Source organism: Poecilia formosa, unplaced genomic scaffold, assembly GCF_000485575.1.
Source record: "Poecilia formosa unplaced genomic scaffold, Poecilia_formosa-5.1.2 Scaffold40, whole genome shotgun sequence".
NCBI lineage: Eukaryota > Metazoa > Chordata > Actinopteri > Cyprinodontiformes > Poeciliidae > Poecilia > Poecilia formosa.
The window spans coordinates 1762582-1789678 of NW_006799979.1; the positions used below are offsets into that span (position 1 = coordinate 1762582).

General features: G+C 36.8%; 4 protein-coding genes and 1 pseudogene across 8 annotated transcripts in view; 3 read left to right on the plus strand and 2 right to left on the minus strand.

The window, feature by feature from the left end:
• Positions 1–17645, minus strand: part of LOC103137417 (cytochrome P450 3A30-like) — a 23786-nt gene extending 6141 nt beyond the window's left edge. The window contains exons 1-13 of one of the 3 annotated variants that reach the window (XM_007551150.2): positions 7278–7403; positions 7090–7183; positions 6869–6921; positions 6535–6634; positions 5258–5374; positions 4764–4849; positions 4519–4661; positions 4312–4436; positions 4065–4149; positions 2834–2994; positions 2508–2734; positions 2203–2365; positions 1840–2117 (exon numbers count right to left, since the gene is read on the minus strand). In XM_007551150.2, the coding sequence (XP_007551212.1) occupies positions 2043–2117; positions 2203–2365; positions 2508–2734; positions 2834–2994; positions 4065–4149; positions 4312–4436; positions 4519–4661; positions 4764–4849; positions 5258–5374; positions 6535–6634; positions 6869–6921; positions 7090–7183; positions 7278–7345 (1497 nt within the window). In that variant the 5' untranslated portion in view covers positions 7346–7403 and the 3' untranslated portion in view covers positions 1840–2042. Of the gene's footprint in view, positions 1–1839; positions 2118–2202; positions 2366–2507; positions 2735–2833; positions 2995–4064; positions 4150–4311; positions 4437–4518; positions 4662–4763; positions 4850–5257; positions 5375–6534; positions 6635–6868; positions 6922–7089; positions 7184–7277; positions 7406–16693; positions 16794–17027; positions 17081–17249; positions 17344–17437; positions 17514–17626 lie in introns of those variants that run through there. The other 2 variants (XM_016670979.1, XM_007551149.2) reach the window with 2 other exon arrangements.
• The window catches only part of LOC103137419 (40S ribosomal protein S24-like), a 74354-nt pseudogene that overhangs the window by 22294 nt on the left and 24963 nt on the right, over positions 1–27097 (minus strand).
• On the plus strand, positions 8076–10205 carry LOC103137416 (ribosomal protein 63, mitochondrial-like). The gene is made up of 2 exons (XM_007551147.2): positions 8076–8232; positions 9656–10205. Exon 2 carries the CDS (start codon positions 9674–9676, stop codon positions 9983–9985), a length of 312 nt encoding a protein of 103 aa, XP_007551209.1. The 5' UTR covers positions 8076–8232; positions 9656–9673; the 3' UTR covers positions 9986–10205.
• LOC103137418 (ribosomal protein 63, mitochondrial-like) lies at positions 18236–20365 on the plus strand. The gene is made up of 2 exons (XM_007551152.2): positions 18236–18392; positions 19816–20365. The coding sequence occupies exon 2, from the start codon at positions 19834–19836 to the stop codon at positions 20143–20145; it is 312 nt and encodes a 103-aa protein (XP_007551214.1). The 5' UTR covers positions 18236–18392; positions 19816–19833; the 3' UTR covers positions 20146–20365.
• LOC103137420 (potassium voltage-gated channel subfamily H member 1-like) overlaps positions 22203–27097 on the plus strand; it is a 63421-nt gene continuing 58526 nt past the window's right edge. For 2 of the 3 annotated variants that reach the window (XM_016670976.1, XM_016670977.1), the window contains exon 1: positions 22203–22530. In XM_016670976.1, the coding sequence (XP_016526462.1) occupies positions 22458–22530 (73 nt within the window). In that variant the 5' untranslated portion in view covers positions 22203–22457. The remainder of the gene's footprint in view (positions 22531–27097) is intronic. The other variant, XM_007551153.2, reaches the window with a different exon arrangement.

Consider the following 27097-nt stretch of genomic DNA (forward strand, 5'->3'; position numbering starts at 1 on the left):
CTTTTTGAAAAATCTGTATGGCCAGATTCCATACCTTATGTTCAAAAAGAGAAAGAAAGATGCGACGTAGTAAGTTTTCTTTTTCGTACATGGTAAACAATATAAGAGCAGGGTACAAATACTCACAGTAATAAGAGAGTGACAGCAAGAGCCACTAAAGTCCATGTAGTCGCGGAAAACAGCAGAAAATCCATTTTCTCCTCTCTGTATTACTGAAACCTGGGAAATCAACAAGCTCTTTAAAAGCCTGCATGTACGGGGAGGAGTCTTGAAACACGACACATTATGATAACTTCCTGCTCCATCCAATCTTTCCCAACAAAGAATTTCTTTATGAAATTTAAACTACGTCCAATTCTGTTTTAAGGATTTTGAGATATGATATTAAAGCCGGTTGCTTTGAGATCACGTACCCTTCTTGCTGCAGGGTAAAGCAATGGGTGTCTCGGCTCTTTTCACGGATCAGAATAATTTAGCTCAGGTCACCAAAAAGACCCATCTCTTTCGGCTCTCAAACGGTCTCTTTATTTATAAGTTTTAAGACCACCTTTTTGCCGTGAACATGTACGAACATAAGTAGTGACGTTACTTTATTTAGTTTTTTTAATTATGTAAATTATGGGTTTGTTTTGTTCGTTTTTCGTCCGAGCGTTCACCTGAATGAATCAGCACATAGAACCGACTCAGTCATTCACATCCCTCCTCGCTTCAGCTTGGAGTTTATAGCCAAAACAATAACGAAACACAAAGGCAAGTGAACTGTTAATACTTTTTATTAATGCGTATGCTTCTCTTCCCGCCCTTTACCGTAATAACCATTTTACCCGTGAAATAATCATTGCCATTGCTAAGCAGACCATTTTTATTAAACGAACTAACAATCGTAAATGTTCAGTGTCCTTAATTAGACTACCGTGTATAAAACAGACTTGTATGCTGTTGTATATTTTCTTTCTGTGCTTTCTTTCAGGAATACTATTTGGTGTACCCACAATTTATTTGTGCAATGATTAAACGATAATGAAAGTAAGAAACCCTTTGCACTGAAATTGAAAAACCAAATATGTTCCTAAATAAAATGTGTTGAAAAAAGCTTACTGACAGCCTCCTTACAATATTGAGTAAAATATATCAGGAGGGTTTTGTCGTCTTCTGCTGTTCAGATTTTATGTTTAGATACTTATCTAAAAATATAGAAACAAAATATGTTGCCATTAAAGATAAAAATCGAGTGGTTTATTTTTTTATATTGAAAACCTTAGAGTAGTGGCATAAATAAGTATGAATTTCCACTATCAGATTGGAAAAAAATACAGAGGAATGAAGAGACAAATTGTACTTTGTGGGTATTTTAGTTGGTGACGTTTTTTGTTTTTATCAGTTCTTATACTTTATCACTTTTACTTTTCACTTTCAGGTGAATTTTTCTGTCTTAGTGCATAAAAAGCATGTGGTAATGTGTAATGTGGTAATTATTCTTATTATTATTCATCACAAGAAGAATAACAATAAAGTAGATAAGCGAGTGTTGGTTAATAAAGGATAGATGTAGATTAGCAACTTTTGATTTCATTTTTTTACTTTTACATATATCTATGGTTATTGTCTTATTCCTTATTCCTCTGACTGTTAGTAGCATCCCAGCTCCTGCTCTATCTGGATATATATATATAAATATATATATTTACATTCTGGAATGAACAAGATTTATACCTGCACAGGAAGTTAAATGAAGGCAAACAAATTGTAACTCGGCATATTTCCAACTGGCAGCAGCAATGAAAATTAAATTAACTGCTTGATCAGTTAGGTGAAGACAAAAACACCAGTGAGAGTTTCTACAGGTCAACAATCTGTTTATAAGCTTTAATGTCAGGTAAAAATAGAGAATAAAGACAGTATAAAGATAGACTGAAAGAATTACACATTCAAATTGATCAGCGTTAAACAGTACAGAACCATGGACAGGAAGAATAATCCTACAGGCCCATCAAAAATAAATTATATTTGACGAGAAGGCCAGAAGTTTGAAGTAATTGCAATTACAGTTCTCTGGGAACAAACTTCAGCTTCACAGGTTTAGTTGGTTGAAACTTCCAGTCAAACTGAATTGGGACCTGAAGACGGAAACAGATGGAAATGAAACGCTGACATGATAACAGAGCAGAACGACTGAATTATACTGAATTATTTCAGGCTTACCATGGTGTCTGCGCACGTTTCCACAGAGTACTTCTGCAGGATGCACACGATGAGCATCTTCATGACAAGGATCGCGTATCGCATCCCAACACAGTTACGCGGGCCGAGTCCAAACGGCATGTACGCGTACGGGTTCAGATCCTTCTCATTCTCCTTACTGAACCTGCAGGGACCAGATTAAAGTTTCCAGTTATGAAGTCGAAAATAATGATAATTAAAAAAAAAGTCTAAAACAGCAATTCAGTTTTGAGAAAATTGCTTTCTTTCTCAGATATCAGTACCAATCCCTGTGTTCTGTTATTTACCTCTCTGGTTTGAAGCTTTCAGGCGAGCTCCAGTACCGTGGGTCCTTGTGCAGCAAATGCACTGGAATCCCAACTAACGTTCCCTCTGGGATGGTGAGACCGTTAATTTCCATCGTTTTTTTGCATGTCCTCTCAAGTCGAGGCGCGGTGGGAATCATACGCTGCGACTCACAAAACACCTGGTCCAGGTACTCCAGGCTGTTCAGGTCCTCGTAGGAAATGGGAGCCTGGATCCGTCAAACAAAGTTGAATGTAAATAAGGAAGGCATGCACAAAAATTATAGCACCTGTTGGATTCAAAAAGCCAGTATGTCAAAGTAAATTACATTTTTCCTCAGACAGCCGTCGATTTCTTTTTGCAGTATCTGCATGACTTCAGGATTCGTGGCCAAGTTATGAAGGGTGTAAGACAGAGTGGTGCTGGTCGTCTCATAGCCACCAAAGATGAACGTCAGAGCCTGGGAAAGGATCTCGTGCTCAGTCAGACCTGCAATATTAAACATCGATGCACCTTAATAAAACATAACTTCATCACAGAGTTTGTATCAGTTTCTCAATTCAGACTTTTTTGAATTAATATATGGAGGTGTTACACACTTTGTGTTGTACACATTGTGTAGAGTAAATGTTTTGTTTTGGTTCCCATGAATTAACTTTTCAAGCATATAGTAATTCACTGATATGCGTTTTATTTAAGCTTTCCTACTGTTTGATATTTTTACCATCGTCAATACGATGGGGCAACTATTTTGTCTTCTTACTTGCACCAACATTTTTATATTTCTATATGCATTTACAGTCACACTTATAGTTTAGTATTTTTTCTGTGTACTCCAGTGGCCAAGCAACAACATTCTGTTGATACATTTCCTCTGTGTGATGGCAATAAAGTAAGTCTATGTCTAAGTATATTAGCTTGCAGAACTAAAGCATTGCCCTGCATAAAAACATGATGGTTTTCTTGGACATTGCAGATTTGATTCCTACATAGCTTGTAGGAAGTGTCTCCTGAAAACTGGCAATTGACTTTGAGTCCATCTTCAGCCTGAAACGATCCAGCTAGCTCATCTGTATTAATACAAGACCTTGTTGATGTGCCACTTTCTCTTTGCTGGTGTCTGAGTCAAAGTGGAGCTCTGTATCCGATGGACAGCTGGTATATATTGGTCAGTGCAGATTGACTTTCAGCCTCCCATGTCTCTGAGACTAAAACACTTTGAATTTCTGAGGCATATAAAAAAACTCTACATTTCCAGCGTAGAAAGATGATTTTTAGAGTTGGTGCCTCATTATTATGTCTTACTCTGAGAGACATGTTTATTTGTATTGCACTGAAACTAGTTAACCATTAATGGTATTATTACATTTATGACAGTAGACTACACCAACTTTCTGTTAATTATTTCCCTTCTCCTCGTTTGTCAATTATCCTTTGAAATTTGTTGTAGATGGGACCTGTGAGCTCATGTTGCTCATTATTTAACACAGAAGACTTTTAAAAATTTGATACAAATCGTTTTAATGTAAAATAAGACTTTGTTTCTGTGACTTTCAGACCTTTACTGGGTTGCTCATGTTCGCTCTTTATGTCGGATTCTGGGATCTCACTCCGGATCATCACCTGCAGGAAGTCTCCCTGAGTCTGGATAGGAAACAGAAATTGTTTAAAGTTTCACATAAATAAATCATTTTAGTGTTTTCAGAGTGTGTTCATGTGAGCAAACAGCTTGGACTATTTTATTATCTTTATCTGACTCAGAACTAAACCCGTCACCTTTCTAAAACTTTTCCAGTCAACCCTTACCGAATCTTCTTTGATGTGCTGGTCTTTAAATTTCTTAATGATGTCGTAGAAAAAGTCCACGCTGGACTTGGGCATGAACTCAACTTTGAAGAGTTTCAGCAGGTGGCGACCAAAGGGAAAAATCGCTAAGAAGGCAGAGTGAAACTGATAAATTTAAAAAAAGCGTGACTTGTTTGTGCGATACTAGCAGGCAACGAGTTGACGTACCCACAAAGATAAAAGGCCAAAACCTGAAGTTCATAATCTTCTGCATTTGAGCATGAACAGGGTCGTTGGGGTTGTTGATGGAGTCCATCTCCACGCTGAAGGAAGCGCTGGTCACCACGTCCAAACTGAACGGTGCAACCAATCTGAGAGAGAGAAAAATAAAAGCCAAGAGGTAGGAGCTCACAATGTTTGTTTAAAATAAATAAAAATGTCCGTAATCTGACAATATAACGGATGCGACATACTTCTTGACATCAATGGACCCATTCAAATCTGTTTGCCCAAGTTTTTGCATGAATCTGTCTGCAAATTGAACAACCAAAGGGAAAACCTGGAAGAAAGAGACACAAATGAATAAGTGAGGCTAAGTTTGTTTTGTCTATTATTACAGAAAACACCTTAATTGTTTTCTGATCGATCTGAGTTGCCCACATCTAAAACACTCAGAGCAGTAAGCCTTGAGGACCAGCGTTGGAAAAACACTGATCTGAGTAATAGCTTGTCATCTATGCTCAAGATATTTCTAATTCATTTGGAGATATCTTAAATGAATTTTGACAGTAAAATTACATCTCCAGATATCTCTAATCTAGTTTTGCCAAATCATTACTTGCTTTCAAACCCTGATTCTCTAGAGGAAAGAGTTTAAAAGAATGTAGTAACGGGTAATTAAATTAGTTACGTTTGGGGGGAAAACACAGGGCAGAAGTGATTTATGAGCAGCACTGTAGATCCTGACCTGCTTAAGTCTTCCACTGGTGAAACATGGAGATATCGTGGCGCGAATTCGTTTCCACCTTTCATCCTTCACTGCTGTGACCGCATCGTCCATAGGCCCGCCGTCTCCGATGATAATCTGTAAACGGACGAAGCCTCTGCTCAGCTTTGGCAGTTCTCCAATCTCGTGACTCTCTTCCACTGTAGCCTTTTATGCGTCACCACACTTTACTTAGATGGATTAATTATTCCAGTTTCAGCTGACGATGCAGATTCTGGACATTGTGTAACTTAATCAAAAACTTTTTTTTTTTTTTTTTTTTTGAACTCCAAAATCATCATTTTAACTAACTGGACTAAATAAGAAATGTGTCTTTTTGGTTTTAGATTTGTCCTTCATGTCACCTGACTGCTAACAGCCTTCCCATTTTTCTCCATGTGCCAAAAAAACAATAAGAATAATTTCAGGTTTTCAATATCTGTCAGTCACAATCATGAAAACTAAAAGAAAAAAAAAAGACTTAGAATATTTCACAGAAAGTTGAATTTGTGTAACACATAAACTTCACTTCCTAAACAGAATAACCAGAAATATTTAAGTTTTTCCACAACATTCTCTTGTTTTGATATACCTAGAGAAACTGTACCGACTGTAAGACTTCATGTTGCTTGCTAGGGTGTTTCTAAGTACCACACCAGTATAACTACAATCAGACTAACACCAGGGTTATTACCAGGTCAACTGTGAAAGACAGTTTCCTGTTTTTGTACCCTGAGCTGCCCTGTTTATGACCAGTAGATGACTTTATTGTACACACAAATATTAGCATTAAATATAGAACAGGAGACATTTGATTAACTAGCAAGGCCATGACAAGTGTTGCTTTGAATTTATGTGCAGCAGAGACAGTAACACTCTTACACTCTCTGCACACTCCCTGCAGTGTGACATTGTTACACTACAGGTTTCAACAGGTCAGTAAAATGGACTTTTACTTCCTGTTGCATCAGATGTTGTGGCTGTGTGGGCGGGATTTGGTTGTGACCCCTCTCAAATCCTTAAGAGAGGTTTAATAAACCTTGGCGAATTTTGAGAAACACCTCAAAATCCAGACCTTTTCAATGACATGCATTTCTCTAAATTAAAATTGTGAAGTTAATTTTGTGTTTTCAGGTTGTTTCTAATCGTAGCAAACAGCAATTAACAGTCGGTTTTATAAGACTGTCAGCTGAAGGTATCACTTCCCTAAAAATCAAGTTGAAAATGCTGGATTTCCATGGTTTCATGCAGCATCTCACCCTGCGGTTTGTAAATGCAGTGTAGCACTCCTTCACCAAGATGGCTTTTATTATCTCAGGGTCAGCAACCATCAGTAGCGGGGTTTTCCCCTCGTACAAACTAAAAAATGGGGAAAGAAAACAAGATTGCAAGCTTACTTCTGATAAAGTACGTGACAAAGCATGCATTTCAGCTCAAATTCATAGTTAAACATTGCGAAACAGAATCTTAAATAATTGATAAACGACATCCATGTCACTGGATTAAAAAGCTTTTCAAGTAATCTGAGTTCAGCGCCGAAACATTCACAAACTGCTCCATAAATAAACAAACTTCATTTCTTTGTCTACTCACCCCCAGATATCCCCATACTTGGCTTGGCATTCCCGGTCAAAGGTAAGTAGTCCCTAAAGAAGATAATTACAGTACATGGTTGTAAAGAAAAACTCCAGGTTTATTTATTTTAATTTTTTTTAGAACAATCAACGTTTGCCTTCAGAAGAACGGGACGTAATAAACCATAAAGCTCATCAGCACTTTCATTTTTCATTTTCTGTGGTTGTTTTACGCATTACCTTTGAGAAACCCATCAGATTTCCAGCAAAAGGCAGGGGTCTCGGTCCAGATACCCCTATCTTTTTGAAAAACCTGTGCGGCCAGATTCCATATCTAATGTCCAAAAGAGAGAAAAAGAAAGAGACAGAAGGAATTAGACTCTTTTCCTGGACTGTTAAGGAAACATGCAATACTGCAGAATACTTACAGTAGTAACAGAGTGACAACCAGAGCCACTAAAGTCCATGTTGTTGCTGAAAACATCAGGAAATCCATGCTGTCTTCTTTCAGAATAAAACATGCAGGAGAGAGGTCCAACAAGCTGCTTTTTAAAGCCACGACTGAACGGAGTCGGTAAACTACCGCGGTATGAAACCGAGGGTTACGTCATACTTACCTTTCTTCCTTTGCCCTTTTGCCTGGTTTCATTCTATTTTAATTTAATTCGTTTAGATGTATGTTTTTGCTTCAAACCAATACATTATTAATATGATCTTCCTCAGCAGGTTCATCCCTTACAAATTTAGGCTCAAATACCAATTAAGCAATATTACATGTTTACACAATTTTTCCTAAATCTTTATTTTGGTGTTTATGACAAAAAAAAGGAAAGAAAGAAAGAAAGAAAGAAAGAAAGAAAGAAAGAAAGAAAGAAAGAAAGAAAGAAAGAAAGAAAAAAAAGAAAGAAAGAAGAACAAAGAGTTTATTTTCTTTCTTTTTTTTAAATTTGTGTTTGAATCTTCTCCTGCGCCGAACCGAAATGGGAATTTAGGCTCTTTTTTTAGAGATCGGAATCATTTATGTCGGCTCACTAGAAAAAGAGCCGATTATTTCGGTTCCCAAGTGACTCTGTCATTTATTGGTTTTTTAAAAATAAGGTTTTGGTATATTTATATAGACAAATGTATACAAAACAATTTTCGAGTTAATCATGTGAAAAGTAATATTTATTTGAACAATGCATTCTCTTCGTCGTTCACTTGAATGAATCAACACATCGAGCCGACTCGGTTTCCAGCGACACGCCGCTGCTCCGGAAATATTACAAATGACCCCTGAAGCTAGCTAGCTGTCACATTTTGGATGTTGACTTGTCTTATTTAATTCTGGCCGTGTTTCTACCTCAATGTCGAAGATTTGACTGTATTCAACTCTTGTTAAAGGTGGGGGAAATAACACAATTGTCTCTTACAGTTTGGTTTCTGTTTTAAGTTTTAAATGATTCTGTTTTAGTTTGTCCTTGTTGCTGCTAATTCAGCTTTAGCTTGTAGCTTTAGACAGAGTGTTAAAATGCTAACGCTGCTTTGTCCATCTCTGTTTTGCATTAGTTTTATGCGAAACTTCATACAAAACTGTGCGAGCTGCGTAAATATTTTATTTCTTCCCATCTTCTGCCCTTTCCCACAATAACCCTCCTAAACACACAAAGATAAAGTCAAATTTTTTTAACCACGCTATCTTCCTGTTGTAAAATGGTCATCATTGTGACTCAGTGTGCAAAGGGCAGCTTTTAGTAAAATAATAAATGAGCTAGATTTATTGCATTGAGAGTGAGACTTTTGACGTGAGTTTTGTTATATAATTTTTTTGTCTCAATAATAAGAAACAGTGCTACTGTTCAGCTCTAGTTTGAACAATTAATATGTGTAATATGTTAACATCAGTAAAACAAATACTAAACTCCAAAATCAGAAAGTAGTGATGGCTAGATAAGTTTTGATGAAGCTTCAGGCAGCAAATGAAACTGTCATACTATGTTGGTAAAATTTGTGCACGCCTATCTTTCCATTAAACTTATTCTTATTACAGAGAATAGACCTTATTTTCATTATCCTGGCAGGCACAACAAAATAGAGCATGCTCCCACTCAGTCCCACAGAAATTAAAATTGCCATTAAGAAAGACAAAAATAGCAGAAAGAGGTACTTTTCTTAAATTGTGCGACATATGAAATATACGCCGATTATATAAAATGCATGCAAAGAAATATATTACTAAAGTTAAGACGGTGTCGACAGTGAAGCTCTGTGTGTCATTTGTCCTGGTTATTTCCAACAGAATGAAACGCATGTCGAATCAAGGTTCACCGAATTTACCCCTATTACTTGGAACATGCTTCAAGTGTCCTAAACCTAAGAACTGATGCAAAATAAGTCAAGACTGGCATAAAATTAGTAAAATTCAGCAATAAGTCTGACGAGACATAAGGATCATTAATCTAACTCCAGTGTGTTCTTTTAAGTCTAAGAGGCTTCAAAGTGTCTTATAGTATTATGAATATCAAAGTACTGAACGTTGCACAGCAGCAAGATGATTAGCATTAAATAATATTTGTATTTATATTTTGTAGTTTTTTTCTTGTACTTGCATTGCTTCCTCTGATTTGGACTGCTTGCCAATTATTGAATAACCTGCTTTATTGCAGCAGTTATATGTAGTGTACTGCTAAACTACATAATAATTTCAAAAATACTGATTTCAAAGGAGCAGCAGAGGAAAAGAAAAAACAATTCAACCAGTTAAAGTAGTCCAAACCAATAATGTGAAATTGTTTTCAAATGTTTTTAACGGCTCTCGTCGTTCCAGGTCGGATAATCTGCCGCCATGTTCCTCACCCTCATGCTGCTGCGCAAAGGTATCCCCGGGAAGCAGTGGATCGGGAAGCACCGCCGCCCGCGGCAGATCACGTGGCAGATGAAAAGCAAGATGGTGAACCACCTGGAGCGCGAGGCTGAGAACGAGTACTGGCTCAGCCGGCCGTACCTGACGAAGGAGCAGGAGGTCGGCCACGCCGCCGAGCGCAGGGCCCAAACCTGGCTGCAGATCAAGGCGGCCAACTTCGCCAACTTTCCCGAACACAAACGCATAACGGATCACCTGAGTCATCTGAGGATCACCAAGACGTGGTCGAGTTAAAGCCGGCGGCCAATTTTTTTTTTTTTTTTTTAAACGCAAAGACTGGTTTACTCAACAAAATGTTTGTTTCCTGATTGATGTCAATCGGGCTATTTTGTCTGAAAAGATGTAAAAGATGTTGTCTGTCTAAGACACTGCTCATGTGTGATTGTAACAATAAAAAAATTATGTCACAGGTTGGTTTGTAATTTGTCCTCTTTATATTTAAACTGCCCAACATAAGTCATTTGTATTTTAGTCTTTATTTAAAAATAAATAAATAAAAGTTCAGTTACATTCATTCAGCCATTATCTTTAAAGATCAAGTTCAAGTATTTTGGAACCATTTGAGAAATTATTTAGCTCAGTCTCAATTATATAACTATAAAAATTGACTAATTTACTTTTAAATCGTAGGGTTTTCATTTTCATCCAGACCAGAGTGTATGCGTTGATTGGAATTTGAACCAGTGAATTTTATTATTTTTAAACACATTGCTGTGCTGAAACAGCTTTTATGGCACGAGATAAACGGCGCGTGTGATAAAGCCTTGCCTTCGTGTGAGAACTGCAATATAAGGAAAGAGCTTGTAATTCAGGTCACGCTTGTTGCCATTTAAGGACCGACTGCAAGTGAACGCCAAACAAGGCAAACATTGATTTGAAGTACAACTTACCTTTATATGGACATACTCAGTAACCTAGTTAGCTTTATTTTGACTTCCATTGCAAGGGTCACGCTGCTTACATGGACTTCTGTCAAAGTGTGCTTTATAAAAAGTGAGTGAAAACAATCATACAATGTAAAATCATTGGAAGCACACTTTACATTCTGAAGTAAAATGTGTCGGTGTACAGAAAGAGGTCAAATCAAATATTACATAAAAAAAATTGTTTATATTAACTGTATAAACTGAAAAATGTTTAAGGATCAGCTTTTCTTTGAATTACTTCACTTTCCTTTGAATTAAGATATTAATGTTCTTAGAATTAATATCTGGAATCACTTAGATTTCTGAAGAAACAATCATAAGGTATGGTAAGGTAATTTTATTTATATAGCACATTTTCAGCAACAAGGCAAACTTGATCTCATTGAGAATCCAGTCGACCCCCTTCAAAAGGATCTCCTTGGTTTTGTACCAGTTACCCTCTTTGGTGCCCCGTTTAGCCTCCTGTCATGACGGCCATAACTAGCATGTGCAATATTTGCTGTACATGCTAGTTAATGCTAAAACTTTGATTTATACTTAAATAAATTTGTATCTTCATAATTTACATTTGGAAACCGGGTTTCCCTTTTAAAAAATAAGGGAAATCAAAATCATAGACATTCATATTCAATGAAAACTTTGTTTTTTGGCAGTCAGGTATTGTTCGCATTCTGAAAAATTCATAGTCACATCATTCGCATTAAAACATTAGGCAGTAGGTTATATATTTTTCATTGTGATCGGGCCATCCCCTTTTGAATTGTGCCCTGGGCAAGTGTCCAGAAACAAAAAACAGCTGGATGTTTACTTGTTTGTTTAATATTTATTTGAATGAGGACAAGTGTTTGGTATATGTAATAACAAGCACTGAAACGCTTATAGCGTTAGCTAATGTTACAACTTCTTTTGAATGCTACCCTGGGTAATAGAGTCACAGCTAGAGCAACTGTATTTGTTTTGATATTAATTAATGAGCAGAACTGAAATTAGGTGAGCTGTGAAAGAAACAGAGCGACTCACAACAAAAGAGGCTAAATACAAAATGCACTCCACACTTTACAGAATTTTACTTGCACAAAGAGGACAAACACATTCATTTATTTCAACATATTTAAATTACTTTCACTACATCTCAATAAAATATATTGAAGCTTGTGGTTGTAAATAATAATAATAATAATAATAATAATAATAATAATAATAATAATAATAATAATAATAAACATTTAGAGGTGTAAATATTTTTTATTGTTTTGCAGATTCGGCAGATGGCGCTCCTGGACCTCCAAGGCTCGGCTCGCAGGCTTGCCCCTCCTGCACAGTGCAGTGCGGTGCGTCCCGGTCTTGTTTTCCACTCCTGCACGATGAGGCGGTGCGTGAGGCGCCAACGCATCCCACCGGGCTGAGGAGGAGGAAAAGGTGGAGGTGGAGGAGGAGGCTAACGAAGCAGAGCAGACAGCTCCTGTCCGCGAAACGCACGCAGCTCCTTCAATAAAAGAAAGAAAGAAAGAAAGAAAGAAAGAAAGAAAGAAAGAAAGAAGCACACAGGAGAAAGCATGAAGAGCAGCGAGGCACTGAGGGGTACATTTTCATCTGCAGAGGACTGAGTGAAGCCGCAGCATGGCGGGGGGGCGGAGGGGACTTGTGGCCCCCCAGAATACTTTTTTGGAGAATATTGTGAGACGGTCGAACGGTAAGGATGATGATCACTATGACGGTAGACTAACCTGCAAGGTGTGAACAGTTTAGCAAATGTCTCAGTGTAGCCAGAAATTGTTAGACAGCATCAAATAAACACAGAACAACGGGAAACAGGAGGCTACTTAGTTGCAAATAATCCAAAATGTCTTTATTTTAAAAAAGGAGGGGGAAAAGTTATAAGAGAAAACTACTGAAGTGTGTCTAGCTCTTGTTAATGTAATAATATAATTTCAGAATGATCAGATTATTATTATTATTATTATTATTATTATTATTATTATTATTTTATTTTTTTTATTTATTTTTTTAAGCATCAGTTTTAGTCCCTGCAGTGCAAGCAGAGAGCAGAGACAGCAGGTCACTGAAATCATTACATTGATTACATAAGACCAGTGCAAGTCTCCGCTGAGAAACATATGGACCAGATAAGGACGGAGAGGGATTTCCACGAGCGAGAGGAAAACCTTAAAAGATGCTGATTTTCTTGTTACATGCAGAAAGATGCAGAACTGCCATAGAGCTCATTGTCATTCCTGGTGTTTTGGGGAGGAGTAGGAGGAGGGGAGGGAGGGGGCATCATCACCATCATCATCCAGGGTGCAGTTTGAAACTCAACTTAAGCCCTTGTTGCAAATGCCTCAAGCTGTTAAGAGGATTTAACATCCAGCTTTAACTAAACAACAGATTCTGCTCACCCAGGCAGAACAAAAAACAACAAAAAAAAAAAAAAAACTGTGTTTTTTGTAGAATGCTGCTGATTGTCAAAGTGGAACACAGGGCCGTGATTAAACAAGCAATTACAGACTTTGTTTAAGGATAAAACACATTCAGACTAAACCCTCATCATGGTAATCAAAGTTTTATTCACAAAGCATAAATTAAAAAAAAATCTCTTAAACAGAAGGGTGATTTTTTTTTATCCATTTCTAGCTTGAAAGAAAGAAATAAAGAAAGAAAAATCAAGTTTTTTTTATTTTTTTATTTCCTGATAGAAAATAGATAATCCATCACACTGGACACAGAGGTGTATTATGAAAATTGGAAGCTCTGTGCATTGTTTCCTGTCACCCTTTGGCCTTTATTAGATGAAATAGAAAGTGGCAGTGTGAGCTGGAGAGGTGTAACACTGAGCAGTGATCTGTGAAACCAAAGCAGGGATGATAGTGTGGTTTTGGGTGCGAGCCACGATGTGTGTATGTACATGTATGTATGTATGTACATGTATGTATGTATGTACATGTATGTATGTATGTACATGTATGTATGTATGTACATGTATGTACGGGGTGCACATATCCCATGGTCACAGCTTTTTCTGTCAGAGGAAATTATCATTTCGTCAAAAGCAAACCCTTCATTTAAAAAGACGTCTGCATTAAAACGTACGATGGCAGAAAACAGACATCTTACCAAATATTAAAAAGATAAATCCAAACTTTAAGAAAAAGAAAAAAATCCATTCTTATGACCTTGTGGTTATTGTGGTTATTGATTAGTAAGCAGTTTATTGCTACAAACAAACCAACGAAGAAGAAGAAGAAGAAGAAGAAAAAAAACATAGATCTTTAAATCTGCAGGATGCCACCGGGACAGTGGTGGGTGGGAGCTCATAAACAATGAAGGAACTCGTCCTTTTATGTAACCTTTTGCTGCTAAATAAGCAACTCCTCACAATTGTCTAGACATATTGATTTTTTACATTCCTGGCCAGTAGTTTGTCTCTTACCATTAATTAAAAATGGCTACAGATCTTTGGCTCTACAGAGATTTTTGGACTGCAGCTCACAAATAACAGAAATGATAAGTGAACGACTTCCTGTAAACTCAGACATGGACTTTTAGAGCAGCCTGCAGATGTGGATGAATTGGTTGGCACCTTTACATTGATTTTTTTTTATGTGTACGCAAAACACTCTCTGAAAAAGGAAAGCACTTTTCGTAGAAGATAAAACAAGGTTAGAAAAGAAAAATCTTTGCGCATTCCTCGTCACAAAATCTCTCTCAATGGAGTTAAAGAATGGAAACAGGCCCATAGCATCATGGATTCTGCGCTGTATCTTAACAGCGGGCAGGATGCGCTTCTTCACATTATCATTCATAGTTTTATGCCAACCTCACTTGGAGTGTTTCATAATCTTGAGCTGTAGTAGAGTTTGAAAAACTCCACATGCTGCTTGTGAAGGTAGGACAGAAGATGCTTTTTGGTGACTTCACTCCCAAATAAATCAACGTACCATTTAACTGTTGCTATAGAAACTTGGCAGAAAAGGGTCGAAGTGTGTGTGCTGTCATGTTTAGACACCAAGGAAGCAGAAATGTATAGTTTTTTTAATTCAACTTTTTTACAAATAGAATAGTTTTGAAAGTAAAGCACAAATTCCAGACATGCATTACATTTATATTAAATGAATATTTGCAAATATATGATGGATTTATTTCCCCCTCCACTAAACCAACATGATCAAGTCAAAGTCTTGATTTTTCTTAAATCTTCAGTTTCAGATTATTTGACTGCAACAAAAGTCTAATTTATTTTCCACCAAGGATCCAAGAAATTTGTCCACATCTATATCTGTTTGTGGAAAAAAATTATGTTTTTAACTAGTTTATAAATTTTTATAGCTAATTTGCAAAAAAACAAAAAGTAAAACTCCTTTGGGCTGTGTTGGGTCTTATTGGATCCGGCCTGATAAAAAGCTTTTTCACACCCTCGACATCAGTGCTGTATCTGCAGCAGGTCAGCTATAACACAATTACACGTGTCCGACCTGTTTTCTGTGTCGTGCCAAAGGGACAGGAAATGGAGACCAATAATCCAGGAAAAGAGTGTTTTCATGCAGCCACAGACTCATCAATCAGACTTTTTTTTTTTTCGGCCGACGATGATTTCTGGTTTTCTCTGCCTGTTCCAGTTTTGACTGATTAGTTGTTGTTGTTGTTTTCTCTGGGGCGTAAGTCATAAAAAAAGAACAAAATGTGCTGCTGCTTTTTTCACATGGAAGTATTAGATTTAAATCAAACAGAAAATGAAGTATTACAGGTCACTAATTTTTAGTGACCTATAATCCCAAGAACCCAAGAAAGTTGCATCAAACTACATAGGTTTGTGTGTTAATTAAACAGAAAATTATGAAATGATGGAATTGCTTTGACGACTCAAGACATAAGTTTTAATCTTTTCACGGATCACTGGCAAAAGTTGAGAGTAAATCCCTCAATTCTGATTGATTGATNTTCCACTGTAGCCTTTTATGCGTCACCACACTTTACTTAGATGGATTAATTATTCCAGTTTCAGCTGACGATGCAGATTCTGGACATTGTGTAACTTAATCAAAAACTTTTTTTTTTTTTGAACTCCAGAATCATTTTAACTAACTGGACTAAATAAGAAATGTGTCTTTTTGGTTTTAGATTTGTCCTTCATGTCACCTGACTGCTAACAGCCTTCCCATTTTTCTCCATGTGCCAAAAAAACAATAAGAATAATTTCAGGTTTTCAATATCTGTCAGTCACAATCATGAAAACTAAAAGAAAAAAAAAAGACTTAGAATATTTCACAGAAAGTTGAATTTGTGTAACACATAAACTTCACTTCCTAAACAGAATAACCAGAAATATTTAAGTTTTTCCACAACATTCTCTTGTTTTGATATACCTAGAGAAACTGTACCGACTGTAAGACTTCATGTTGTTTGCTAGGGTGTTTCTAAGTACCACACCAGTATAACTACAATCAGACTAACACCAGGGTTATTACCAGGTCAACTGTGAAAGACAGTTTCCTGTTTTTGTACCCTGAGCTGCCCTGTTTATGACCAGTAGATGACTTTATTGTACACACAAATATTAGCATTAAATATAAAACAGGAGACATTCGATTAACTAGCAAGGCCATGACAAGTGTTGCTTTGAATTTATGTGCAGCAGAGACAGTAACACTCTTACACTCCCTGCAGTGTGACATTGTTACACTACAGGTTTCAACAGGTCAGTAAAATGGACTTTTACTTCCTGTTGCATCAGATGTTGTGGCTGTGTGGGCGGGATTTGGTTGTGACCCCTCTCAAATCCTTAAGAGAGGTTTAATAAACCTTGGCGAATTTTGAGAAACACCTCAAAATCCAGACCTTTTCAATGACATGCATTTCTCTAAATTAAAATTGTGAAGTTAATTTTGTGTTTTCAGGTTGTTTCTAATCGTAGCAAACAGCAATTAACAGTTGGTTTTATAAGACTGTCAGCTGAAGGTATCACTTCCCTAAAAATCAAGTTGAAAATGCTGGATTTCCATGGTTTCATGCAGCATCTCACCCTGCGGTTTGTAAATGCAGTGTAGAACTCCTTCACCAAGATGGCTTTTATTATCTCAGGGTCAGCAACCATCAGTAGCGGGGTTTTCCCCTCGTACAAACTAAAAAATGGGGAAAGAAAACAAGATTGCAAGCTTACTTCTGATAAAGTACGTGACAAAGCATGCATTTCAGCTCAAATTCATAGTTAAACATTGCGAAACAGAATCTTAAATAATTGATAAACGACATCCATGTCACTGGATTAAAAAGCTTTTCAAGTAATCTGAGTTCAGCGCCGAAACATTCACAAACTGCTCCATAAATAAACAAACTTCATTTCTTTGTCTACTCACCCCCAAATATCTCCATACTTGGCTTGGCATTCCCGGTCAAAGGTAAGTAGTCCCTAAAGAAGATAATTGCAGTACATGGTTGTAAAGAAAAACTCCAGGTTTATTTATTTTAATTTTTTTTAGAACAATCAACGTTTGCCTTCAGAAGAACGGGACGTAATAAACCATAAAGCTCACCAGCACTTTCATTTTTTAATTTTCTGTGGTTGTTTCACGCATTACCTTTGAGAAACCCATCAGATTTCCAGCAAAAGGCAGGGGTCTCGGTCCAGATACCCCTATCTTTTTGAAAAACCTGTGCGGCCAGATTCCATATCTAATGTCCAAAAAAGAGAAAAAGAAAGAGACAGAAGGAATTAGACTCTTTTCCTGGACTGTTAAGGAAACATGCAATACTGCAGAATACTTACAGTAGTAACAGAGTGACAACCAGAGCCACTAAAGTCCATGTTGTTGCTGAAAACATCAGGAAATCCATGCTGTCTTCTTTCAGAATAAAACATGCAGGAGAGAGGTCCAACAAGCTGCTTTTTAAAGCCACGACTGAACGGAGTCGGTAAACTACCGCGGTATGAAACCGAGGGTTACGTCATACTTACCTTTCTTCCTTTGCCCTTTTGCCTGGTTTCATTCTATTTTAATTTAATTCGTTTAGATGTATGTTTTTGCTTCAAACCAATACATTATTAATATGATCTTCCTCAGCAGGTTCATCCCTTACAAATTTAGGCTCAAATACCAATTAAGCAATATTACATGTTTACACAATTTTTCCTAAATCTTTATTTTGGTGTTTATGACAAAAAAAAGGAAAGAAAGAAAGAAAGAAAGAAAGAAAGAAAGAAAGAAAGAAAGAAAGAAAGAAAGAAAGAAAGAAAAAAAAGAAAGAAAGAAGAACAAAGAGTTTATTTTCTTTCTTTTTTTTAAATTTGTGTTTGAATCTTCTCCTGCGCCGAACCGAAATGGGAATTTAGGCTCTTTTTTTAGAGATCGGAATCATTTATGTCGGCTCACTAGAAAAAGAGCCGATTATTTCGGTTCCCAAGTGACTCTGTCATTTATTGGTTTTTTAAAAATAAGGTTTTGGTATATTTATATAGACAAATGTATACAAAACAATTTTCGAGTTAATCATGTGAAAAGTAATATTTATTTGAACAATGCATTCTCTTCGTCGTTCACTTGAATGAATCAACACATCGAGCCGACTCGGTTTCCAGCGACACGCCGCTGCTCCGGAAATATTACAAATGACCCCTGAAGCTAGCTAGCTGTCACATTTTGGATGTTGACTTGTCTTATTTAATTCTGGCCGTGTTTCTACCTCAATGTCGAAGATTTGACTGTATTCAACTCTTGTTAAAGGTGGGGGAAATAACACAATTGTCTCTTACAGTTTGGTTTCTGTTTTAAGTTTTAAATGATTCTGTTTTAGTTTGTCCTTGTTGCTGCTAATTCAGCTTTAGCTTGTAGCTTTAGACAGAGTGTTAAAATGCTAACGCTGCTTTGTCCATCTCTGTTTTGCATTAGTTTTATGCGAAACTTCATACAAAACTGTGCGAGCTGCGTAAATATTTTATTTCTTCCCATCTTCTGCCCTTTCCCACAATAACCCTCCTAAACACACAAAGATAAAGTCAAATTTTTTTAACCACGCTATCTTCCTGTTGTAAAATGGTCATCATTGTGACTCAGTGTGCAAAGGGCAGCTTTTAGTAAAATAATAAATGAGCTAGATTTATTGCATTGAGAGTGAGACTTTTGACGTGAGTTTTGTTATATAATTTTTTTGTCTCAATAATAAGAAACAGTGCTACTGTTCAGCTCTAGTTTGAACAATTAATATGTGTAATATGTTAACATCAGTAAAACAAATACTAAACTCCAAAATCAGAAAGTAGTGATGGCTAGATAAGTTTTGATGAAGCTTCAGGCAGCAAATGAAACTGTCATACTATGTTGGTAAAATTTGTGCACGCCTATCTTTCCATTAAACTTATTCTTATTACAGAGAATAGACCTTATTTTCATTATCCTGGCAGGCACAACAAAATAGAGCATGCTCCCACTCAGTCCCACAGAAATTAAAATTGCCATTAAGAAAGACAAAAATAGCAGAAAGAGGTACTTTTCTTAAATTGTGCGACATATGAAATATACGCCGATTATATAAAATGCATGCAAAGAAATATATTACTAAAGTTAAGACGGTGTCGACAGTGAAGCTCTGTGTGTCATTTGTCCTGGTTATTTCCAACAGAATGAAACGCATGTCGAATCAAGGTTCACCGAATTTACCCCTATTACTTGGAACATGCTTCAAGTGTCCTAAACCTAAGAACTGATGCAAAATAAGTCAAGACTGGCATAAAATTAGTAAAATTCAGCAATAAGTCTGACGAGACATAAGGATCATTAATCTAACTCCAGTGTGTTCTTTTAAGTCTAAGAGGCTTCAAAGTGTCTTATAGTATTATGAATATCAAAGTACTGAACGTTGCACAGCAGCAAGATGATTAGCATTAAATAATATTTGTATTTATATTTTGTAGTTTTTTTCTTGTACTTGCATTGCTTCCTCTGATTTGGACTGCTTGCCAATTATTGAATAACCTGCTTTATTGCAGCAGTTATATGTAGTGTACTGCTAAACTACATAATAATTTCAAAAATACTGATTTCAAAGGAGCAGCAGAGGAAAAGAAAAAACAATTCAACCAGTTAAAGTAGTCCAAACCAATAATGTGAAATTGTTTTCAAATGTTTTTAACGGCTCTCGTCGTTCCAGGTCGGATAATCTGCCGCCATGTTCCTCACCCTCATGCTGCTGCGCAAAGGTATCCCCGGGAAGCAGTGGATCGGGAAGCACCGCCGCCCGCGGCAGATCACGTGGCAGATGAAAAGCAAGATGGTGAACCACCTGGAGCGCGAGGCTGAGAACGAGTACTGGCTCAGCCGGCCGTACCTGACGAAGGAGCAGGAGGTCGGCCACGCCGCCGAGCGCAGGGCCCAAACCTGGCTGCAGATCAAGGCGGCCAACTTCGCCAACTTTCCCGAACACAAACGCATAACGGATCACCTGAGTCATCTGAGGATCACCAAGACGTGGTCGAGTTAAAGCCGGCGGCCAATTTTTTTTTTTTTTTTTTAAACGCAAAGACTGGTTTACTCAACAAAATGTTTGTTTCCTGATTGATGTCAATCGGGCTATTTTGTCTGAAAAGATGTAAAAGATGTTGTCTGTCTAAGACACTGCTCATGTGTGATTGTAACAATAAAAAAATTATGTCACAGGTTGGTTTGTAATTTGTCCTCTTTATATTTAAACTGCCCAACATAAGTCATTTGTATTTTAGTCTTTATTTAAAAATAAATAAATAAAAGTTCAGTTACATTCATTCAGCCATTATCTTTAAAGATCAAGTTCAAGTATTTTGGAACCATTTGAGAAATTATTTAGCTCAGTCTCAATTATATAACTATAAAAATTGACTAATTTACTTTTAAATCGTAGGGTTTTCATTTTCATCCAGACCAGAGTGTATGCGTTGATTGGAATTTGAACCAGTGAATTTTATTATTTTTAAACACATTGCTGTGCTGAAACAGCTTTTATGGCACGAGATAAACGGCGCGTGTGATAAAGCCTTGCCTTCGTGTGAGAACTGCAATATAAGGAAAGAGCTTGTAATTCAGGTCACGCTTGTTGCCATTTAAGGACCGACTGCAAGTGAACGCCAAACAAGGCAAACATTGATTTGAAGTACAACTTACCTTTATATGGACATACTCAGTAACCTAGTTAGCTTTATTTTGACTTCCATTGCAAGGGTCACGCTGCTTACATGGACTTCTGTCAAAGTGTGCTTTATAAAAAGTGAGTGAAAACAATCATACAATGTAAAATCATTGGAAGCACACTTTACATTCTGAAGTAAAATGTGTCGGTGTACAGAAAGAGGTCAAATCAAATATTACATAAAAAAAATTGTTTATATTAACTGTATAAACTGAAAAATGTTTAAGGATCAGCTTTTCTTTGAATTACTTCACTTTCCTTTGAATTAAGATATTAATGTTCTTAGAATTAATATCTGGAATCACTTAGATTTCTGAAGAAACAATCATAAGGTATGGTAAGGTAATTTTATTTATATAGCACATTTTCAGCAACAAGGCAAACTTGATCTCATTGAGAATCCAGTCGACCCCCTTCAAAAGGATCTCCTTGGTTTTGTACCAGTTACCCTCTTTGGTGCCCCGTTTAGCCTCCTGTCATGACGGCCATAACTAGCATGTGCAATATTTGCTGTACATGCTAGTTAATGCTAAAACTTTGATTTATACTTAAATAAATTTGTATCTTCATAATTTACATTTGGAAACCGGGTTTCCCTTTTAAAAAATAAGGGAAATCAAAATCATAGACATTCATATTCAATGAAAACTTTGTTTTTTGGCAGTCAGGTATTGTTCGCATTCTGAAAAATTCATAGTCACATCATTCGCATTAAAACATTAGGCAGTAGGTTATATATTTTTCATTGTGATCGGGCCATCCCCTTTTGAATTGTGCCCTGGGCAAGTGTCCAGAAACAAAAAACAGCTGGATGTTTACTTGTTTGTTTAATATTTATTTGAATGAGGACAAGTGTTTGGTATATGTAATAACAAGCACTGAAACGCTTATAGCGTTAGCTAATGTTACAACTTCTTTTGAATGCTACCCTGGGTAATAGAGTCACAGCTAGAGCAACTGTATTTGTTTTGATATTAATTAATGAGCAGAACTGAAATTAGGTGAGCTGTGAAAGAAACAGAGCGACTCACAACAAAAGAGGCTAAATACAAAATGCACTCCACACTTTACAGAATTTTACTTGCACAAAGAGGACAAACACATTCATTTATTTCAACATATTTAAATTACTTTCACTACATCTCAATAAAATATATTGAAGCTTGTGGTTGTAAATAATAATAATAATAATAATAATAATAATAATAATAATAATAATAATAATAATAATAAACATTTAGAGGTGTAAATATTTTTTATTGTTTTGCAGATTCGGCAGATGGCGCTCCTGGACCTCCAAGGCTCGGCTCGCAGGCTTGCCCCTCCTGCACAGTGCAGTGCGGTGCGTCCCGGTCTTGTTTTCCACTCCTGCACGATGAGGCGGTGCGTGAGGCGCCAACGCATCCCACCGGGCTGAGGAGGAGGAAAAGGTGGAGGTGGAGGAGGAGGCTAACGAAGCAGAGCAGACAGCTCCTGTCCGCGAAACGCACGCAGCTCCTTCAATAAAAGAAAGAAAGAAAGAAAGAAAGAAAGAAAGAAAGAAAGAAAGAAGCACACAGGAGAAAGCATGAAGAGCAGCGAGGCACTGAGGGGTACATTTTCATCTGCAGAGGACTGAGTGAAGCCGCAGCATGGCGGGGGGGCGGAGGGGACTTGTGGCCCCCCAGAATACTTTTTTGGAGAATATTGTGAGACGGTCGAACGGTAAGGATGATGATCACTATGACGGTAGACTAACCTGCAAGGTGTGAACAGTTTAGCAAATGTCTCAGTGTAGCCAGAAATTGTTAGACAGCATCAAATAAACACAGAACAACGGGAAACAGGAGGCTACTTAGTTGCAAATAATCCAAAATGTCTTTATTTTAAAAAAGGAGGGGGAAAAGTTATAAGAGAAAACTACTGAAGTGTGTCTAGCTCTTGTTAATGTAATAATATAATTTCAGAATGATCAGATTATTATTATTATTATTATTATTATTATTATTATTATTATTTTATTTTTTTTATTTATTTTTTTAAGCATCAGTTTTAGTCCCTGCAGTGCAAGCAGAGAGCAGAGACAGCAGGTCACTGAAATCATTACATTGATTACATAAGACCAGTGCAAGTCTCCGCTGAGAAACATATGGACCAGATAAGGACGGAGAGGGATTTCCACGAGCGAGAGGAAAACCTTAAAAGATGCTGATTTTCTTGTTACATGCAGAAAGATGCAGAACTGCCATAGAGCTCATTGTCATTCCTGGTGTTTTGGGGAGGAGTAGGAGGAGGGGAGGGAGGGGGCATCATCACCATCATCATCCAGGGTGCAGTTTGAAACTCAACTTAAGCCCTTGTTGCAAATGCCTCAAGCTGTTAAGAGGATTTAACATCCAGCTTTAACTAAACAACAGATTCTGCTCACCCAGGCAGAACAAAAAACAACAAAAAAAAAAAAAAAACTGTGTTTTTTGTAGAATGCTGCTGATTGTCAAAGTGGAACACAGGGCCGTGATTAAACAAGCAATTACAGACTTTGTTTAAGGATAAAACACATTCAGACTAAACCCTCATCATGGTAATCAAAGTTTTATTCACAAAGCATAAATTAAAAAAAAATCTCTTAAACAGAAGGGTGATTTTTTTTTATCCATTTCTAGCTTGAAAGAAAGAAATAAAGAAAGAAAAATCAAGTTTTTTTTATTTTTTTATTTCCTGATAGAAAATAGATAATCCATCACACTGGACACAGAGGTGTATTATGAAAATTGGAAGCTCTGTGCATTGTTTCCTGTCACCCTTTGGCCTTTATTAGATGAAATAGAAAGTGGCAGTGTGAGCTGGAGAGGTGTAACACTGAGCAGTGATCTGTGAAACCAAAGCAGGGATGATAGTGTGGTTTTGGGTGCGAGCCACGATGTGTGTATGTACATGTATGTATGTATGTACATGTATGTATGTATGTACATGTATGTATGTATGTACATGTATGTATGTATGTACATGTATGTACGGGGTGCACATATCCCATGGTCACAGCTTTTTCTGTCAGAGGAAATTATCATTTCGTCAAAAGCAAACCCTTCATTTAAAAAGACGTCTGCATTAAAACGTACGATGGCAGAAAACAGACATCTTACCAAATATTAAAAAGATAAATCCAAACTTTAAGAAAAAGAAAAAAATCCATTCTTATGACCTTGTGGTTATTGTGGTTATTGATTAGTAAGCAGTTTATTGCTACAAACAAACCAACGAAGAAGAAGAAGAAGAAGAAGAAAAAAAACATAGATCTTTAAATCTGCAGGATGCCACCGGGACAGTGGTGGGTGGGAGCTCATAAACAATGAAGGAACTCGTCCTTTTATGTAACCTTTTGCTGCTAAATAAGCAACTCCTCACAATTGTCTAGACATATTGATTTTTTACATTCCTGGCCAGTAGTTTGTCTCTTACCATTAATTAAAAATGGCTACAGATCTTTGGCTCTACAGAGATTTTTGGACTGCAGCTCACAAATAACAGAAATGATAAGTGAACGACTTCCTGTAAACTCAGACATGGACTTTTAGAGCAGCCTGCAGATGTGGATGAATTGGTTGGCACCTTTACATTGATTTTTTTTTATGTGTACGCAAAACACTCTCTGAAAAAGGAAAGCACTTTTCGTAGAAGATAAAATAAGGTTAGAAAAGAAAAATCTTTGCGCATTCCTCGTCACAAAATCTCTCTCAATGGAGTTAAAGAATGGAAACAGGCCCATAGCATCATGGATTCTGCGCTGTATCTTAACAGCAGACAGGATGCGCTTCTTCACATTATCATTCATAGTTTTATGCCAACCTCACTTGGAGTGTTTCATAATCTTGAGCTGTAGTAGAGTTTGAAAAACTCCACATGCTGCTTGTGAAGGTAGGACAGAAGAGGCTTTTTGGTGGCTTCACTCCCAAATAAATCAACGTACCATTTAACTGTTGCTATAGAAACTTGGCAGAAAAGGGTCGAAGTGTGTGTGCTGTCATGTTTAGACACCAAGGAAGCAGAAATGTATAGTTTTTTTAATTCAACTTTTTTACAAATAGAATAGTTTTGAAAGTAAAGCACAAATTCCAGACATGCATTACATTTATATTAAATGAATATTTGCAAATATATGATGGATTTATTTCCCCCTCCACTAAACCAACATGATCAAGTCAAAGTCTTGATTTTTCTTAAATCTTCAGTTTCAGATTATTTGACTGCAATAAAAGTCTAATTTATTTTCCACCAAGGATCCAAGAAATTTGTCCACATCTATATCTGTTTGTGGAAAAAAATTATGTTTTTAACTAGTTTATAAATTTTTATAGCTAATTTGCAAAAAAACAAAAAGTAAAACTCCTTTGGGCTGTGTTGGGTCTTATTGGATCCGGCCTGATAAAAAGCTTTTTCACACCCTCGACATCAGTGCTGTATCTGCAGCAGGTCAGCTATAACACAATTACACGTGTCCGACCTGTTTTCTGTGTCGTGCCAAAGGGACAGGAAATGGAGACCAATAATCCAGGAAAAGAGTGTTTTCATGCAGCCACAGACTCATCAATCAGACTTTTTTTTTTTTCGGCCGACGATGATTTCTGGTTTTCTCTGCCTGTTCCAGTTTTGACTGATTAGTTGTTGTTGTTGTTTTCTCTGGGGCGTAAGTCATAAAAAAAGAACAAAATGTGCTGCTGCTTTTTTCACATGGAAGTATTAGATTTAAATCAAACAGAAAATGAAGTATTACAGGTCACTAATTTTTAGTGACCTATAATCCCAAGAACCCAAGAAAGTTGCATCAAACTACATAGGTTTGTGTGTTAATTAAACAGAAAATTATGAAATGATGGAATTGCTTTGACGACTCAAGACATAAGTTTTAATCTTTTCACGGATCACTGGCAAAAGTTGAGAGTAAATCCCTCAATTCTGATTGATTGATTGATTGATAGATGTTTGGTTTGACTTTTTCTTCTTTTGAAAGTGACTACAAACATTTGCTTAACCCCAAAACTGCATATTGTTGTAAAGCTATTTTACACCATGGATTCCCTTCCAAAAAAAAAAAAGAAAAAAAAGTGAAATTGTATATATTTTCTGCTTCTTAAATGCAAAATATGGTACTTTTATTCATGAGAGCGTTTTTTTTTATTTTTCTTTTTCCTGTCAGCAAAATAAAGAAGTAAAATTTGGATTCTAATCAAAGCGGTCTCATTTTGTGTTGCCGCGTCTGTTTCGCATCGACACTAAATAGCCGGGTTCTGTTGCGTCAAAAGCAGCAGCCAAGAAAACGTTGGCAGTTAAAGCCGTGAAGCCTGCGCAGCATCTTCTGCATGCTGCAGGTTATGCTGTTTGCCTTCATTCGTTCGTTTTTATTGGCACCATTGTTTGCGTGTTGAAGAAACAGGGATGAAAATACATTTGCAATGGGTTAATGCTTGTAATTGCTCTTATAACATCTGTCAGGATTCTTGCTCTCATTTCTTCTGCTTGGCATGTAGGTTGAGCACATTTTTAAGCAGCTTGTATCAAAGCTTACAGGGGAAAACTGCAGCCAGCAGAGTCAAGTTAAGGCTGAATATATATATATATATACACACTGTAATTAGCTGACTTAGGCCTTACATACGCATACTGACAGTTAGTGTCTGTCTCTGTGCTATTTTGATTACTTTAGATGTAGACATTCTGTTTTTTCAGACGTTTGTGTGACACAATGAGCTGATTTGGCGAAAACATCAACACAAATCGGTAAGGAAGTTGCCAACTACAGAGAACTGCTAAAATGTGCCCACATTCAGCATCTTTACTATGTTTAAAAATGAAAGAGAGATGCTGTCAGTAGGAGAACTACATGTCAGCTGTTCATTCCGGTTGAGAGAGAGATGAGACTTTCAGTAGCTAACAGGAAGGCTGAAAGAAAATACAAGTTTTTGTAATTTTTTCTTTTTTTTTAAAAATCTTTTTGAGCTTCCAACTTCTGCCCGTCATTGAACATCCTGGATTTGGGAATGTTGTCAGCCTCTTGGAAATAAAGAAAAAGGTTGACAGTCTCTTGAAAGGTGCTGTTTAAGTGATGCTAGCTGCGCTAACTTCTTTAATTGCTAATAGAAAACACTCAATAGACTTAAGCATATCAATTTGACAATTATTCTATGTGTCTTTTAACATAGGAAAAAAAAAAAAAATAAAACTGCTTCACAACGACTGCTTGCTCTGTGGGACACAGCCTCGGCTCCTGGTGCCATTAATTATTGACCGCTCATAG